Source organism: Chrysemys picta, chromosome 5, assembly GCF_011386835.1.
Source record: "Chrysemys picta bellii isolate R12L10 chromosome 5, ASM1138683v2, whole genome shotgun sequence".
In the NCBI taxonomy this organism is placed as follows: Eukaryota; Metazoa; Chordata; order Testudines; family Emydidae; genus Chrysemys; species Chrysemys picta.
This window is the reverse complement of record NC_088795.1, coordinates 54,941,671-54,958,525: the sequence shown is the minus strand read 5'-3', so window position 1 is coordinate 54,958,525 and position 16,855 is coordinate 54,941,671. Positions and strand designations below refer to the sequence as shown.

General features: G+C 44.4%; 1 protein-coding gene across 4 annotated transcripts in view; it reads right to left on the bottom strand.

Annotated features, from left to right (window-relative positions):
* USP38 (ubiquitin specific peptidase 38) overlaps window positions 1-9,100 on the bottom strand; it is a 30,144-nt gene extending 21,044 nt beyond the window's left edge. For 3 of the 4 annotated variants that reach the window (XM_065596421.1, XM_005284312.5, XM_042850292.2), the window contains exons 1-2: window positions 8,281-9,100; window positions 6,397-6,532 (exon numbers count right to left, since the gene is read on the bottom strand). In XM_065596421.1, coding sequence (XP_065452493.1) covers window positions 6,397-6,532; window positions 8,281-8,965 — 821 coding nt within the window. In that variant the 5' untranslated portion in view covers window positions 8,966-9,100. The remainder of the gene's footprint in view (window positions 1-6,396; window positions 6,533-8,280) is intronic. The other variant, XM_065596422.1, reaches the window with a different exon arrangement.
* Between the last annotated feature and the right edge of the window lie 7,755 nt (window positions 9,101-16,855).

The following is a 16,855-nucleotide window of genomic DNA, read 5'->3' as shown; positions in this document are numbered from 1 at the left end:
CTGTAGTGGGTAGCTTCATACTGCAGGGAAAGGTCCCGCGGGGCAAGGGGGGAAGCAGCAGGACATTACACTGCTAAAAATGGCAGTGTAGACATGGGAGACACAGCTTGGGCACACAGAGAGCCCAAGTAGAGTATATACCCTGGGGGTTTTGGTGTGTAGGACACTCCACTCATCAAAGCTCACTCTCTACACTGCTGTTTATACTCACGCTAGCTGGGCGTGTAGTGTCAGTACTCTACATACTGCCACAAGTGTAGATGTACCCTAAAACCACACCCAAATTGCACCCATGTTGAATTAAGATTCTAAATTAATAGGCAGCCCTTGTGACCTCATGTGCTTCTGAATTACAGGAAACCAGACTCCCTCTAAGTAGGGAAAGAATGGGAAAATTGAGGATGGCTGCACACTCTACCACAGAAAACAGTGTACGTTGCAGCCTTACGTCAGCTATATGCTGCCTGTGTGCTAATAGGTCTTACCAGGTGCAGTCATATAAACAGTGGAGAGAAGATGTGCAAAGGAGTTTGGCAGCATCTGGGTAGTGTGATAAAGATTAATGGAGTAATGAAAAAGTAGGTAAGTAATGTATGTTTTTCTAAATCAAGATCTTTTCTAAAGGAACTGTGAATTGATTATTTTCACTGGAAAGTAAGGATACAAAACATGGTGAGGACAGCTACACTGATTAAAATAACTATGGTCTAGGATCATTACAATGCACTGCCTCCTGAAAGATTAAAATTCAGGTTTTATACTCTGAGAAACCTTACTCTATGGTCCCTAAAAGGAAAATACATTTTTCTACTGCTCTTGAGCACCCATCCCTCTGACCAGATGGACGATGACAAACGTTGGGGTGAGGGAGGAGGTTGTGGTGGAAAGAGCAGAGGGGAATGTTAAAGGCACACTTCCTCACTTCTCTCCTAATTTTTTTCTTAGATGGGTGACTACTCCTTGTAATATGGATTTGGCCCCCAATGAAAAGCAATTTTGCGGTTGTAATCATTCACTGTCAACAAGCAGGTTAACTTCATAGGCTTCCTCTGTATTAGATCTACATTTGACAACATATTCCAAACCAGTCAGAATGTATTTTACATAGGGTGCTGCACAGTGGTTAAGGCTTTACGCTACCCCTGCTCTAGATACTATAAGCTTTCAAATACTAAGAAACAAATCAAGTATGGTTCAAAATGTAATTTTAATATTTAACAGATATTTTCCCAGTTTGCAAACTGAACACTGCAGAGTTGTTAGTGCACATGAAATGGAGTCATACAGCAAAGCAATAATTTTAGACTAGATATCCCATACTTTCAACAACAGTACACCCAGTGAAGTAGTACTTTTTACAACAGAGGACCAAACAAACACCAGTGAAGAATAGTCTAGCCAATATTTAGTCCTGCCATGCATGCAGGGGACTGGATTAGATGACCCCTTGAGGTCCCTTCCAGTCCTACTATTTTATGATTCTATATTAGATCAGCTGTAATAAACTAAAACTAGATCCTGCACTATAATTGTAGAACAAAAAATGAAGATCAAATTATAGCAGACCTTAAACACCACCACCTACCATTTAATTTCTAAGCCATTTCCAAGGGCTTACACAGTAATAATAAAAAGTCAAATTTGGCTGAAGTTTAGTGTCCAAGGTGTCAGAAGTTACTTCAGATACTTTAACACCTGAAAACTGGCTGCAGCACACACCATATGCTGTTCATAAAGTTGATAAACATGCACTGAAAGGGCAAAGTATATGCTCTTAAGCACTACAGATAAAAAGGATGATTTAAGCCTATATTGCCCAGCTCCTGATTTCCCTCTTTTCCCTGGAGGGCTTGCTATCTGTGGGGAACAGAAATGACAGAGCCCGACACCTGAACTTCAGCTCTCCAGCCTGCAGTTGAGAAGACAGACAATACTGAGGTTATGTATTTGTATGGTGCACAACTTACTACCTACACCTTACTCTACAGCACGCTAAGAGCTTGTCTACACTAGAAATGCTACAGCAGCAAAGAATTCTTTCATTGACCTAGCACTATCTATGCTAGGAGTTAGGTTGAATTAATTACGTCACTTGGGGTGGATTTTTAACACCCCGGAGTGATGTAGTTAAACTGACCTAATTTTCTAGTGTAGACCAGACTTAAGTTTTCTTTAAAATAAAAAACTCCATCAGCATTACCACATTAATGATATTGCTCATCAGTAAATATAGTTCAGAGCTGTCTCTATATATTCACATTTTTTGTGACAGGCTTCCTCCATGCTACTTAAATAAAAAAGCCTCCTTGAAAGTAGGCAGTGCAGACTTGCCCTAGTAGACTCCCAGGCAAATGTCAAAGCTGAGGCCTGGTAGACGAAGACAGATGTTAGGACCAATTTTAAGCTATTTAACCTGTTCTGTTAAGGTTCACACCCCCACCCACCTAAGGAGATAGATGCCAGGAGAGGATAGGTATGTCTGGTATCAAAAACAAAGATGATGTAATGTTACTCTTCCTCCGACCAAGATGAGTGAGCCTCAGCAGCCCCTCAGTGGATCTGGTATCTCATTTTCAAGATCCTAAGGATCTGGTCTTGCTTTTAAGATGAACAGATCTCCCCCCCACAAATACACCCTGCTTCAGAGGAGAAATCCTTCAATCCAGTTCTATGCCTCCATTGTGAACCCAGGCTTCAGCCAAGAACAACACTGTCCATGCAGGGGGTCATAAGTATCATAGCATGCACAGAAAGCAGATTTGGACACCATATTTCCCTCTGCAACAGTACCATTCACAATTTTTTTTTATTCACACCAGGCTGACAGCATAAAAACAGAGGCATTCAGCCCCAAAACTGGTACCAAACCATCACTGCTTAGAAGTTGGCGACAAGTCCCCATAGTAGCAGAATCCCGCAAAATTCAATTTTTTCCACATCCTTTCCCACAGGGAAGGCATTGTCATGTTTAGAGCCCTTGATCTTCTCTGTAGCCAAGGATCCATAGGTGGGGAGGTTAAAACAGTGCTAGACCCCTTGCTGAGGTACTGGATACAGGCACTCAGCCTTCTTTGAGCACACTGGAGCGGATGCTGGGTGCAGCTACATGTCCTGGGATAGGTCTAGTAATCCTCAACAGGAGAGTAATTTCCCCTTTATTCTTGATTTCTATGGCATCAAAGAAGCAATGACACTTCTCCTACATTACTAATCTCCAGCTCTAACGATTCTGCCATGTGTCCCAAACATTCACAGAACTCTACATTATATGATAGTGATAAAAAATGAGGCAGCAACACTGTCTTTAGATGCTGAGGACTTTCCAATAGCATTCTGATATTCAGGAGAAGATTTCTCTAGATCAGTCACTACACCTCTTCCCCCTTTAAAGTCAGAGAAGATATCAAATGCTGGCTAAAGGTGTGGAAGAGGAAGAGAAGCCAGTGCTGGTTGGGGGTAACAAGGGAGAGGAACAGAAGGGAGAAAGGAGACTACAGAAAAAGCAGCAGCAGAAGGGGGACGGAGGAGCAGGCTTAGAAGTCTCTTGACAAAGTGTCTAGATATACAGCTAATCACCTAAAGGAATTAACTTAGGCAGCCCTTTAACAGCATGAACATTTGGTACTTTAAGAGAGTGCTCGTGCAACCCTGACAGGTACTGCTTCTTAGTTTATCAGAGCTCAGTAGTGCCTATTCCACAAGTAGAAATATACAAAGACAATTCTCAAAGTATTACTACACCATCACATTGTGTTCAAACATTGCAAGCATTGCTCAAACAACAGGTGATCCTAACAGATGTAATACCTAGGCATAATATGCAATCTCTAGCACATTGTTGGCAAACTATTAGTGCTCCTAAAGAAGCTTTTTATTTTAACTCTGAATTTCCTAGCTTTCAGTTTTAGATTGGACACATTCTTTTTATTTGAAAGAAACTTGCTTTTACAAGAACAGCAGAAGTGTAGTCAGGTTCTTTTAAAAACCGGAAATCAGCACACTGGCTCCCAAGAAGTAGAGTAAAAATTTTATGTGTATATATCTCACATGAAATCTAAGTACCCAAACTAAAATAAATCAATCCCTGAAATCTAATTTCTTCACACTGAAGAAACCAATTAAGCCATATTAATCAGATTCCTCTAAATAGTACTCAACTGAACTTATGGTTAAAGATATAGCCAAACCAGAAGAACTGAAAATAATTACAATGAAGATAAGTATCAAATACAAGTGTTTTCAGAAAAACAGCACTTCACATTAGTTCTCTCATAGCTAAAATATGAAGGATTTTAGACATGCCCATAATTCAGTGTCTTTCTAGTCTATTCACCCTCAATAACAAGAGCTGCTGGGTTAGACCTTGTGAAAGAACACATTCAGAAGACTATTTTCTTACAAGAGCTAAAGAAACCCTTCTCTAGTACTGGCAGTTTTCTAGATCACCATTTACATTTCTGTAACTACTAACCAAGTCTGCAATTCAGTAACATGGCATGTTGACATTTATAGTCCTGAGGATCCCCAATGCTTAAACTGGTGACAAGAAACCTGGTGGGCAAATGATTCATGATATCCTTCCTTCTTTCCTACCTCCATTGCTACAATAGCCAGTCAACTCCAGCTGCACAGTATTTGGAGACTTGAAGAATCATAGAGTATCAGGGTTGGAAGGAACCTCAGGAGGTCATCTAGTCCAACCCCCTGCTCAAAGCAGGACCAATCCCCAGACAGATTTTTGCCCCAGATCCCTAAATGGCCTCCTCCAGGACTGAACTCACAACCCTGGGTTTAGCAGGCCAATGCTGACGATGAAGCCAGGAGCAGCCCACTTTAAATCTTCATGAATTTTCAACAGGATATCACAGTGGAAGTCATTAACTCATCCTCCAAACTGTCTGTCCTCCTCAAAAGAGGACAGGATACAGATGGGAATGGGAAAGAGAAAGCAGCAATGCATCTAAGGCCTTGGCTACACTCGCGGATTCACAGCGCTGCCGCGGCAGTGCTATGAAGCGCCAGTGTAGTCGCGCCGCCAGCGCTGCGAGAGCCCTCTTGCAGCACTGCAAGTACTCCACCTCTCCGAGGGGAATAGCTTGCAGCACTGAGCGTGCAGCGCTGCAGGCGCTGATTACACTGGCGCTTTACAGCGCTGCACTAGCGGGGGGGGGGGGGGGGGGGTTCCACACCCCTGAGCGCAGCAAGTGCAGCACTGTGAATTGCCAGCGTAGCCAAGGCCTAAAAGAGGCTGAATCCATGAAAATGAGGCCTATGTCCTGTGAGGTTTACAGGTTTAGCTTCTTTCCCCCAAATCTATGGCCTTGGCTACACTTGCAAGTTACAGCGCTGTAAAGCCTCCCCCAGCACTGTAACTCTCTCCCCGTAAACACTGGCAGGGAACTTGCAGCGCTGTATCTCCCTGGGTACACCGCTGGAGGTACTCCACATCTCCGAGAGGAATAACAGCTGCAGCGGAGTGGCTACGACTCACAGGTGTGAGTGTAAACGCTTGCAGCGCTGTACTATCACCTTGTCAAGTGGCCAATCCTCTCCATTGTTGTGACGGGCTGCAGGAATGCGGAAGTGCCAGTTTCAAAGCTCGAACCGCAGAGAAAAGCAAACAGTTTGCAGCTTGCTTTGAGTGAGTAAATGAACGAGCAGGGGGCCGGGAGTTCGGAACTTGCAAAATAGAGAGCTGACATGCTCCAAAAAGCACTCTCTCCCCGCCCACACTGCCTGTCACAATCCCTCCTCCCCCGTTTTGAAAAGCACGTTGCAGCCACATGAATGCTGGGATAGCTACCCATAATGCACTGCTCCCAACACAGCTGCAAATGTTACAAGTGTGGCCCCACCACTGCACTGGCAGCTCTCAGCGTGGACAAACTGCAGCGCTTTTCCCTACTCAGCTGTATGAAGACAGGTTTACCTCACAGCGCTGTACAGCTGCAAGTGTAGCCAAGGCCTAAAAGGAGCACAGCAAGTTTCCTCTCATAATTTCCAGCTGACATTTTACCCTCCTCTTGATTTTGCCATGGCGAAGTATGATCAGGCCACATTAGTGAATAAGGCAACAACATTTCACTGGTTTCAGAGTAGCAGCCGTGTTAGTCTGTATCCGCAAAAAGAAGAACAGGAGTACTTGTGGCACCTTAGAGACTAACAAATTTATTAGAGCATAAGCTTTCGTGGACTACAGCCCACTTCTTTCACTGAAAACTTGATAGTGACATATCTGTGGCATTAGAACTACAAATTCATTTAAAGTTCCAGGTAGTACAACATAAGATTCTCAGATTTTCAGTTTAGATTTTTATAGAATTTAAGTGACAAATAACTTTACAAAAGGCATGAATTAGAAAAAGGCTTATCCCCCTTTCCAATGAGAAACAGTACCTGCAGAGAGCTTGAGTCATACTTGCATCTTTTACATTTGGATCTGTGGTAAGGCTCCGGATGAGTACTGTAATCATCTGTAATGGGATATGCTGCACAAGGCTTGCCAGTGCAACAGAAGGCTCAAATGAAGTATCTATAATAGTTGAACATGACATCTTGTAAGAAACAAAAACACAGAGACAGCTATCTTTTACTCCTATCCTAGATAAGTGTTTCTGTAAACTGTTAAAATTGCTGCCATGCCCTGCACAAGTTATTTCAGCATGTACCAAGATAAAAATCAAATTGAAACTAACGTTTGAGTGGAGGAAACACTGACCCCGTGAGAATATTTATTCATTTGCCTGATAGATATGTGCAGGAAAGTGACATGTTGCTCAACACATCATTAAAGGCCTAATTTATTTTGATAGGCTAAGACAACTGAATCATGCTCTTGAATCCAAGAATAAGCCACAGAACTAGTTTAAATGAGGATTTGTTGAACTGGGTGTTAATAGTTAAGAGTCAGGTTTAGCTGGTACTCTGCAATATGTCGTATCACCACTTCTCTGGTGGCAACACCAATTTCTGCAGAAAAAAAACCCACTCTTAAAATATCAAGGTTCTAGAACTTTCAATTGCAAACACAACCTCTGCATGTGAGCCAATATGCAAGCTCATTAAAAAAGTACTACATTAAGTGTATAGATTTTAAGGACAGAGGAGACCATTATGATCATCTAGTTTGATCTCCTGCATAACACAAGTCATTGAACTTCACCCACTAATATATGGCTTTATGTATGTATGTATGTATAATACTTTGTGTGTGTCAAGCTTTCTGATAAGCAGTCGCACAATGCTTTGAACAGCTTTATGATCTTAGCTATCAGAAACCTTCAGCTAAACTGGGATTGAAGGCATATCTTGAGATGAGTATTAACACTTTCCATCCTAAACTGACCTGTGAGAGGTAACAGATTGTTAAAAGTTAAGTCACTTTGCTGAAAAACATTACAATTAACAATTAACTTTTACCCATAGTATAAAAAAAACAAAACCACAATACACCAAGCCATATTGACCATAGTAATGTTACATTTCTAAGAAAATGTATGTGTGCTAGGGAAAAGAAGTTTTCTTTTAAAATTTTTGACAGATTAAGCACAAACTTTTTACATTAGAGGCTGTCATCTGGATACGAGAGGGTGAGTGTGAGCTCAGCCTCAGTAAGTGACCAAATCCCAAACACAGGCACATGTGAACACATCATTGTTTCTCCACATTCATTCTACTGGTCACTTCATAAGAGATCCTCTTATTTCTCCCCCACCTTTGCTATGACCACCCGCCCTACAGACTCCATTATTCTAGGGCAGACCACTTTATATGGGCAATCTCTTCATTTTAATAAGTGGGACCATTACAGTGGTATCCAGCATTGCCAACTCATGATTTTGTCATGAGTCATGATAATTATTTTCCTTAAAGCCCCTGCTCCTGGAGTCAAGGAGACGTGTGATGATTTCTGCCTTCATTCTTAAAGAAAAAGTAAGTTTCTAGTCCTCGCTGCTAAGGAGAAAGCTTCAAAATGTGACCCCAGTACACCCTAAAGGCTCAAAAAGCAGAAAGCAAATAAAAAGAACACCAAATCTATTATTTTTACATAATCTCATGATTTTCAAGCCACTCGTGATTTTTGGTGAGCCTGACTCATGATTACTGAACATTTAAGGCTGGCAATACTGGGTATCTGAGGCCTGCCATGGCAGCACCAAACAAAACCCAGCCTCCCTGTGCCAGCACTGGACAAACAGATTGTGTGTTGGGGCTTGCAATACCCATTCCAGTTTCGTGCTGTGCCCATTCCCCAATCCTCCCCCACAGCACAGCTCTCACCTGTGGAGGAGATGACGGCGAAGAGCTCCTGCAGGGAGGGCAACAGGGTGTCGGGCTCGGCCTTCCAGATGCTGCGCAGGAGGCCGCTGACCTGGGTGACCTGGGAAACATAGAGGCGCAGCTCGGGCTCCCGACTGCCCTGGCTCTGGAAGTGGGCCATGCTACGCACCAGCTGTTGGCAGAAGGCGAGCGAAAGCTTCCGGCCGCGGGGCAGGCACTGCGGGAAGTCGCCCAGCAGCTGGCACAGGCGGGCGCAGAGCGGGGGCGCAGGCCGCTCACACACCATCCGCAGCGCCTCTACCTGCAGCAGGGCGAAGAGCTCCAGCACCGAGGGGCAGCTGATGATGAGGCGCAGCCCGGCCTGGACGTAGTCCAGGATAGCGGGGTCGCGGCTGCCCAGCCCCCCGTAGCCGCGCTGCAGCAGCCCCAGCACCAGGCCGCGGTTGAAGAAGGCCTCGAACTCGTCGCGGTGGAAGCGGGCGTAGGCCTCCAGCACCTGCCGCCCGACCTGCCGCTGGAAGGGGTCGGGCCCTTGCAGGATGAGCCGGGTGCTGAGCGCGAACATGGCCCGGCACTGGGCCTGGCTCAACGGCGTCTCCGCCGACTCCACCACCCGCCGCACGATCACCCGCTTCACCGGCAGCGGGTGCGACGAGCTCACCAGCCCCTCCAGGATCTTGTCCATGGCGGGCGCCGGGGCCGCATCTACCGGGCCCAGACCGCACCCGGGGCCGCCCGCTCCCCGGCTCCCTCCCTAAGCCCCGGGGCAGCCGCTCCCTCCTGCCCCCCGCGCCCGGCGGCTGCTCAGCATCGGCCCAGCGGCCGGTGTCGGGCTCCCCGGCTCGGAGGCCCTGACGAGAAACATAGACTCTCCGCGCTGACCCGGAAGCAGAGCGGCGCAGGCAGGAAGTAAGAGTGAGAAGGCCACAGGGACCTAGCAACGCGCACGCGCCATCCTGCCTATGCGTGCGGCGTCATTGCCGCTGCGCTGCCCAATCACAGGGGACAGAGGTTGGGCGGGGTAGAAGCGAGGGGGAGGAGGCGTGAGGTGGGAAGAGCGTGTGGGCGGAGCTGGGGATGTTGGGGGAAGTCGCACGTGCCCTTGTCCATTGCTTGGGGCTGGGCTAGTACTCAGGTGCTGGTGGAGCAGTTTTGCAATGAAGTCACGGGGAAGGTGCCCAGCTTCACCCAGCCTGGGCTCTCTGCCCAGGTTCACAAATCGCTCGAGCCAACTGGGGCCCGAGTTTGAGGCAACTGCGGCCAATTTATTATTTTGTAAAACTGCGAAATTCACACCTCCCTTTAATTTTCCGGCAAAAAGTGGTGAAACACATTGGTGTGAATGAAGCTCCACTGTCAAACACAGCCAGGAGTGAACCCAGGCAGAACAAAATCTAAGAAATTGTTTGTTCAACTCTGAAGTAATCCTGCCAACTATTGCACTACTCTGGGTGCAACATCACTAAAAGTCCTTAAAATTTTTGTTATTGTTTTTGGTCTGTAAAGCATTAAGCCCATATCATCAATAGGAATGTAAAAATAAATGATGGTGACAATGCCATTACTATTATTTTAGAGCACCAATCGACTCCCTAAATGACATAGCAAGAATTTGATCCTATAAGAACTCTGCACAAAGTATTGTAGAATTTATTGTCCCAAAAGGATAAAAAAACACAAATGATTTTTTACAATGTTTAAATCAATATTTTATGCCAGTTGGCTGAATCTCCATTTATGCTAAGCCCACCACTATATGATAAGCTGTTCCATAACTGTTGAATTCAAGCTGCCAAGTGCTAAAACAATCTGAACAGTGTTACTCTAGAAAACGCAAAACTGTATTAAATGTCAAATTCTTACCCCAAAAAACAAACAAGGAGGACAAATTATTTTTTATGTGAATTGAATGTAAATAAACAATTTTTCATGTTAAAATCTTGATATTTTTCAGCCACACACAACACAACACAGCACAGCACTGAGGTCTGGTTTGTTAGAACACAGGATGGAGCCACAAATAGCTGCATTTTTTAATCCTGTCTCATCCACTAAAACTCTGTGGCTTCCAGCAATTCACAAAACATCTCTGTCTGTTTTTCCTGGTCTGTAGAATGGTAATAATAGGGAATGTGAGGATTAAAAACTGAATGCACAGTTGGGATAATATAATACAGGAAACCAATGTGACTAATGTTCTACATGACTCCAAGTTCCAATGATGCTACTAACCTTTTCAGCTTCATTCTTCGTTTATTGTAGTGTCTTCAGAAACCTGTGATGTGGATGAAGTGCTGTATATCAATATGTAGTGTGTGCGTGTGTATATATGTGTGTGTTAAAAGAACATAACAATTGCGAAGTCAAGCACTCAAAAATTAGGAAATGCCAGATTTAAATTTACCCATGCTACTTTAATTCAGCCCCTTGTGCGTATGCATTATGATAGAATCTTTAATTACATGATCCCATAGTGTTTGCATTGTCACTAGCCCCAGGTGTCTTACACTCGGTACCCAGAGAATGAGGAATGCCCAGTTAGTGGCCAGCTATGAACATTTTCATTTGAGTGACTTGTTCAACATCACCAGAGCCAGCTCTACCATTTTTGCTGCCCCAAGCCAAAAAAAAGCCACCCGAACCTGCTCGGACTGTGCCGCCCCAAGAATGGACGGAATGCCGTCCCTTAGCATGTGCCATCCCAGGCACGTGCTTCCTCCGCTGGTGCCTGGAGCCGGCCCTGAACATCACAGAGGAACTCTGTTGCAGAGATAGGGATAGAATGCAGTTCTCCAGCTGACATTCAATGTCTTTAACCAGAAGACCATCCTTTCTCTTCCTGCAACCCCCCTGCCTCATTTACAACACCCTTTCCAATTTCTGCAACAGATGAAGCAGGGGTACTATAGACAACAACCTCCTTCACTATAAAACTCTAATTCATTCCATGAACATCCATGCTGCTCACTGAATGAGGCAGGAGCCTTGTGAAAACAATAGTGTTGTTATGTAATTAAAGACTGTATCATAATGGAGACGCATAAGGGGGCTGAATAAAAGGTTACATGGATAACATTAATTCCAACATTTCCCAACTTTGGAGTGCTTCACTTTGCAATCTTAATGTTCTTTGAATTTAGTTTTTTTTTAATGTAATTTCCTACATTCAAAAAAATGAAAAACAAATTTTCCATCATGTGGAATCATGCTGACCACCCAACTTGGACCCTCAGATTCACAGTACAGACCTCTGCCTCTTGAACTAATGCAGTAACTGGTAGCAGTAGTAGACTGTTATCCTGTCATTGGATCAGGCACTGGAGGTGGGTGAGAAATATACCTTGCCAGTGGGTTTCACAGCTATTTACTGACAGGAAAGGAATGTAGAGATTCAGGACCCCTGAGTTCAATTCCAAGTTTGGGAGGGGAGTGTGTTATAGTGGTTATAGACCTTTCTCACTTCATGCCCCTACCCTGTCTCTGTACTTGTATGTGCCTATCCATCGCAGTTCAGCTCCTATCAAAACACCCCCATCCTGGTTCCCACATCCCTTCTCCTATCCAACCTAACTCACCTTGGCTTCAGCTCCACCTCCACCTCCTACTTTGTTCGTATTCAAACCCTCTCACCTCTGCTCTTTCCCACCCTCCCCTTCTACTTTCCAACCCTTGAGGCTCCCCTCTGCTGTCTGACCTCTGTCCCTTTCTTATTCCTCTCCTTTCCCTCCCCCCGACCCCCGGTTCCTGCAATCCCCACTTCCTCCTCTACATTCCAATGTAGCTGCTTTCTCCTTTTCCAAGGAGCCCGAGCACCAACAGGGGAGAAATATTGAGAGCACAGGAGAGACGGGCTCCCTGATCTCAGTTCCTGTGTCTGGCACTGCAGCAGCTGGGAGAAGTAATTGCAGAGAAAGTCCTGCCCACCCCCAAGATGAGGCATGATCAGTGCAGACAAAATCTGCAGAGAATTTAGCTGCAAAACTATAGCAAGTCTCTACTGAGCATGTGTGAACTGAGATTTTTTTCCAGAGGCCTATAACTTGGCCAAATGGGAGTGAATGTTCATGAGGACAACAAAAGGCACATCCCTGACATCAAAGCAACTTCTGTGTTTTATTTCAAGACCCTGCTCCAAAGCAAGAAGCACAAGAGCTTCTCAGTGAAACAGTTGCAAGAATATTTTAAGTGGTTAAAATAACATATTTCTACCTAATCTTGATCTTAGAAACAGCTGGACTATTTTATCTGAAACTTCCCAATAAAATTTAGCCCAAACAGACAAAATTTGCTTAAGTTATAAACTGAAAAAAGGGTCTTATAATGGCAAGTGTTAGGCAACCATGAGTTGTACTACCAGCTCTGCCTATACTAAAATTATCAACTTTCCATCACCTGAGACCCTTCCTAGTCAATGTTATATCATCAATCTCCAGATGTAGGATGTCCATCCACTAACCCTTCAAACACATGGATAAACCTTGTCCAATTATTAGAAAAACATTCTCAATCAAGGGTTCCTTCACTATTATTTTTCTCTCATTGGTCTTTTATCTCATCTGCTCTTGAAAACTTTGCTTTTTAAAAGAATATCACTGTCCTTTTAAAAGACCATCACCATGATAGTATAGTGACCACCTTAATATCTTCAAAACCTACTCTTCCAAAACAATCTAGTCATCTTAGATCTGAAACTGTTCTCTGAATAACGTTCTTTATCTGAATCTTGCTCACAATCTTTACATATCCCTCTTGATCTCACACTGCATTTAAGACCATTGACTATGACATCCATGTTGTTTGCCTAGCAACTGTCTCCCTGGTCTCAGGCATTCCCCCCCCCTCCAGTTTTGCTTCTTCATCCTGTCCAGTCACGATGGGTGATTTATACCTTTTATCACTAGTTCTTTTCACTAAGCATACAATCTCCTTCTATTGTTTTCGCCTCTTCCCTGGCCAACTCTTTCCTTCATTCACAGCTTATGATATATGTGGAAATGATACCTGAACCTACCGTGAAAGTATTCCCATTCCCATTGCAGCTTGTTCTTCACTCTCTCTCTCGTCTGGCTTATATCAAATTTTCAGCTTTAACTTTTTGTTTATACAGCTTATATTTTAAAACCAGAATATATCCTTGGCAGCGGTGGAAAAGAAAAGGCTGTACAGTACTGAAAGTACTGAGAATGTCATCTCCAGAGAACCACTTAACAAAGTTCATAAACCCACTGATTAAAGATATCTCCAGTGTTAAACATCCTAAAAATTATACCCCACCTCCTAATTAGAAGAAACTAACTCAGGCTGACTTATTAGTCACTTGGTCTGCATACACTGGCAGGAGGACTTCTATTTGGCTGTGTATTATTTAGTATGAACACATACATTCCACTGTGAATCATGCCTACATTTACCTAATTAATCTCTTGGCAATATCTGCAGTGCAGCTGGTGCAGAATCTGAACTGGAGTTAAGTTTGAGAGTAGATATTAGTAACTTAAGGGTAAAGGAAACTTACAATAATGTAATAATGCTGTAGCTATCAAAAAACAAGCAATATGGACCCATGAAATTCAGAGTTAAGGTTAACCTTTAAAGGAGGTCTAACATTTATAGAAGTATGGATATAATAAAATAATAATAATAATGGAGATCTCCCATCTCCTAGAACTGGAAGGGACCTTGAAAGGTCATCAAGTCCAGCCTCCTGCCTTCACTAGCAGGACCAAGTACTGATTTTGCCCCAGATCCCTAAGTGGCCCCCTCAAGGATTGAACTCACAACCCTGGGTTTAGCAGGCCACTGCTCAAACCACTGAGCTATCCCTCCCCCCCTTATGCACAGTTAAGATGCTGAAACAACCTAAACTCTGCCCTTCCAGCCTCCAAACTTCCCTTTTTGGTTCCTTTCATACCTGGAGCCAAATTCTACAAACCATTCTACACACAAGTGAGAGTTTGCAGCATCATTCCATTTCAAAATGTATGGGTTTTAGATCAAGGCCTTGTTTTGGAGGACTTTATGAAATTCACAGACAATGGCAGTGAATACCTAAAATATCTTAAATTTGTAAAATACACTGTACTGGAATAGTGACCATACCACCCACTGCTATCCCTTTGTCATCCTTTTTTCAAAGGGACATTGAAAAGTTTGTAGTCTATGCCTGTAGAGATCTTATAGACGGTACAGACCATGTCAGTTGCAAGTGTGATACTTTGGCTCTATGCTAAAGCTGCTTATGTAAGTGCCATATTTTCATGGTGTGGAACTAGGAATTTTGTATTCTCCAATACACTTGTTCTGTATTTACATGTAGAACTATTCATGGCACCCTAGGAGGAGATGGAGTCATCAGGGCCTACAGTAAGAGGGGGAGCCAGGGTCTGGAGTTTTGGTGTCAAGGAATCAAGGTGTCAAAAACATATGGGGGGCAGACACACGTGATGATGTGGGAGTCAGAGGTACATGGGGTTCACGGGAGAGGGACATGAGTGGTGGGAGAGGTCAGAGGCACGAGGCACATAAGAGAATGCAGGTCACGGAGGAAAATGTGGTTTACAGGCACATGAGGACACTGGGGGGAAGGTCAGAGGCAAATGGGGGGTTATAAGCACATGGGAGGATGAGGTACAGGTCAAAGGCACAGGAAAAACATGGGTGGGCAGAGAGTACATGAGCAGCTGCAAAGCAACAAGGTGTGTAAGATCACCTTCATCAATCGGTCCATCAGTCCTCACAGAGAGAGCGCCGATCACAACACATCATTTGTGTTGTTGTAGGCAGTCCTTCAGTCACCTGCTGGCCAGGCTGTCAGTGGCACCGGACTCCTGATTGGCATAGTGCACTGCAGCCCAGAACCTCTGAGCGATCCGCCAGCTTCAGCCTCCCAAGTAGCTGGGATTACAGGTGCATGTCACCGTGCCCAGTGCGGGTAAGATAATATCTTTATTGGACCAACTTCTGTTGGTGAAAGAGACAAGCTTTTGGGGTTATACAGAGCTCTTCTTCAGGTCTGAGAAATTATGTCACAGCGAAATACAAGATAGAACAGATTGTTTCCCATAAGTAGTTAACACATATTTCAAGGGACCATTCAAGGTGAAGTGGCCCATTAACACCTCTCTAATCATAGGGAGGAAAGGAAGGGAGGGGGAAGCAGCTGGGTGGGGGTGTTGGTGGGTTATAGATTGGTGAGGCAGGGAACATCTGCTTCCTAGTGGGCACTAAGGCCTTGGCTAAACTGGCGCTGTACAGCGCTGCAACTTGCTGTATTCAGGGGTGTGAAAGCGCCCCCCCCCCCCCCCCCGAGCGCAGCGAGTGCAGCGCCAGTGTAATCAGAGCCTGCAGCGCTGCACACTCGCTTGCAGCGCTGCAAGCTATTCTCCTCGGAGAGGTGGAGTACATACAGCGCTGCGAGAGAGCTCTCACAGCGCTGGCAGTGCGACTACACTCGCGCTTCACAGCGCTGCCGGGGCAGCGCTGGGAAGTCCCAAGTGTAGCTAAGGCCCGAGATCAAGGGGCTGAGCAATACATTAGCACTCAGCCCTCTATTTTCACACGTGGGCATGGGAGGAGACACAGAGCTCTGCCTGCAAAATAGGCTGAGGAACCAAATGGTTCCTCAGCCTATGTAGGAGCTCTGTCTGGCTTCTGTTCCCCAGGACGTGAAGAATTGGGGAAAGGGCAGCCAGCCAGTCAAGTTGATTTCCCTGTGGATGAGGGGTTTTCTCCACAGAGCCATAGATGAGTCTGAAAACATGTAATCTTCCGGAAACCCATGGAGTTGGCAAATCTGTAGGAGAGTGACACCTGGTGGCTCAGTCATAGGAACATGGAGAGAATGTTTTTCTGTTTGCATCCAAGTGAACCTACCCTTTATTCCTTTGACTCATTTCATCCAATAGAACTGAAGCATTCAAATAAACTGGAAAGGAAGGGTGATGATTGGTTGAGTCAATTAGTGTCATTATGACATCAGATATAAGAATCACCTGAGCTTTTGGGATGGGCCTGACTATACTCATACAATTAGACATTAGGTCATGGTGGATAATCAGCTAAACATGACCTCCCAGTGCAGAGAAGTTATCTCGCCTCTGTATTTGGCACTAGTGCAACTGCTGCTGGGATACGGTGTCTAGTTCTGGTGTCCACAATTCAAAAAGGATGTTGATAAATTGAAGACGGTTCAGAGAAGAGCCATGAGAATGATTAAAGAATTAGAAAACATGCCTTATAGTGATAGACTCAAAGAGCTCATTCTATTTAGCTTAACAAAGAAAAGATTAAGGGGTGACTTGATTATAGTGTATAAGTACCATATGGGGAACAAATTTTTGATAATGGGCTCTTCAAGCTAGCAGAGAATGTTATAACACGATCCAATGGCTGGAAGTTGAAGCTAAGTCTGGAAATAAGGCATAAATTCTTAATGGTTGAGAGGCCAGAAGGGACCATTGTGATCATCTAGTCTGACCTGCTGTATTACAGGCCATAGAACTTCCCCAAAATAATTCCTAGAGCCTATCTTTTAGAAAAACATCCAGTCTTGAGTTAAAAATGACCCATCTGTAAA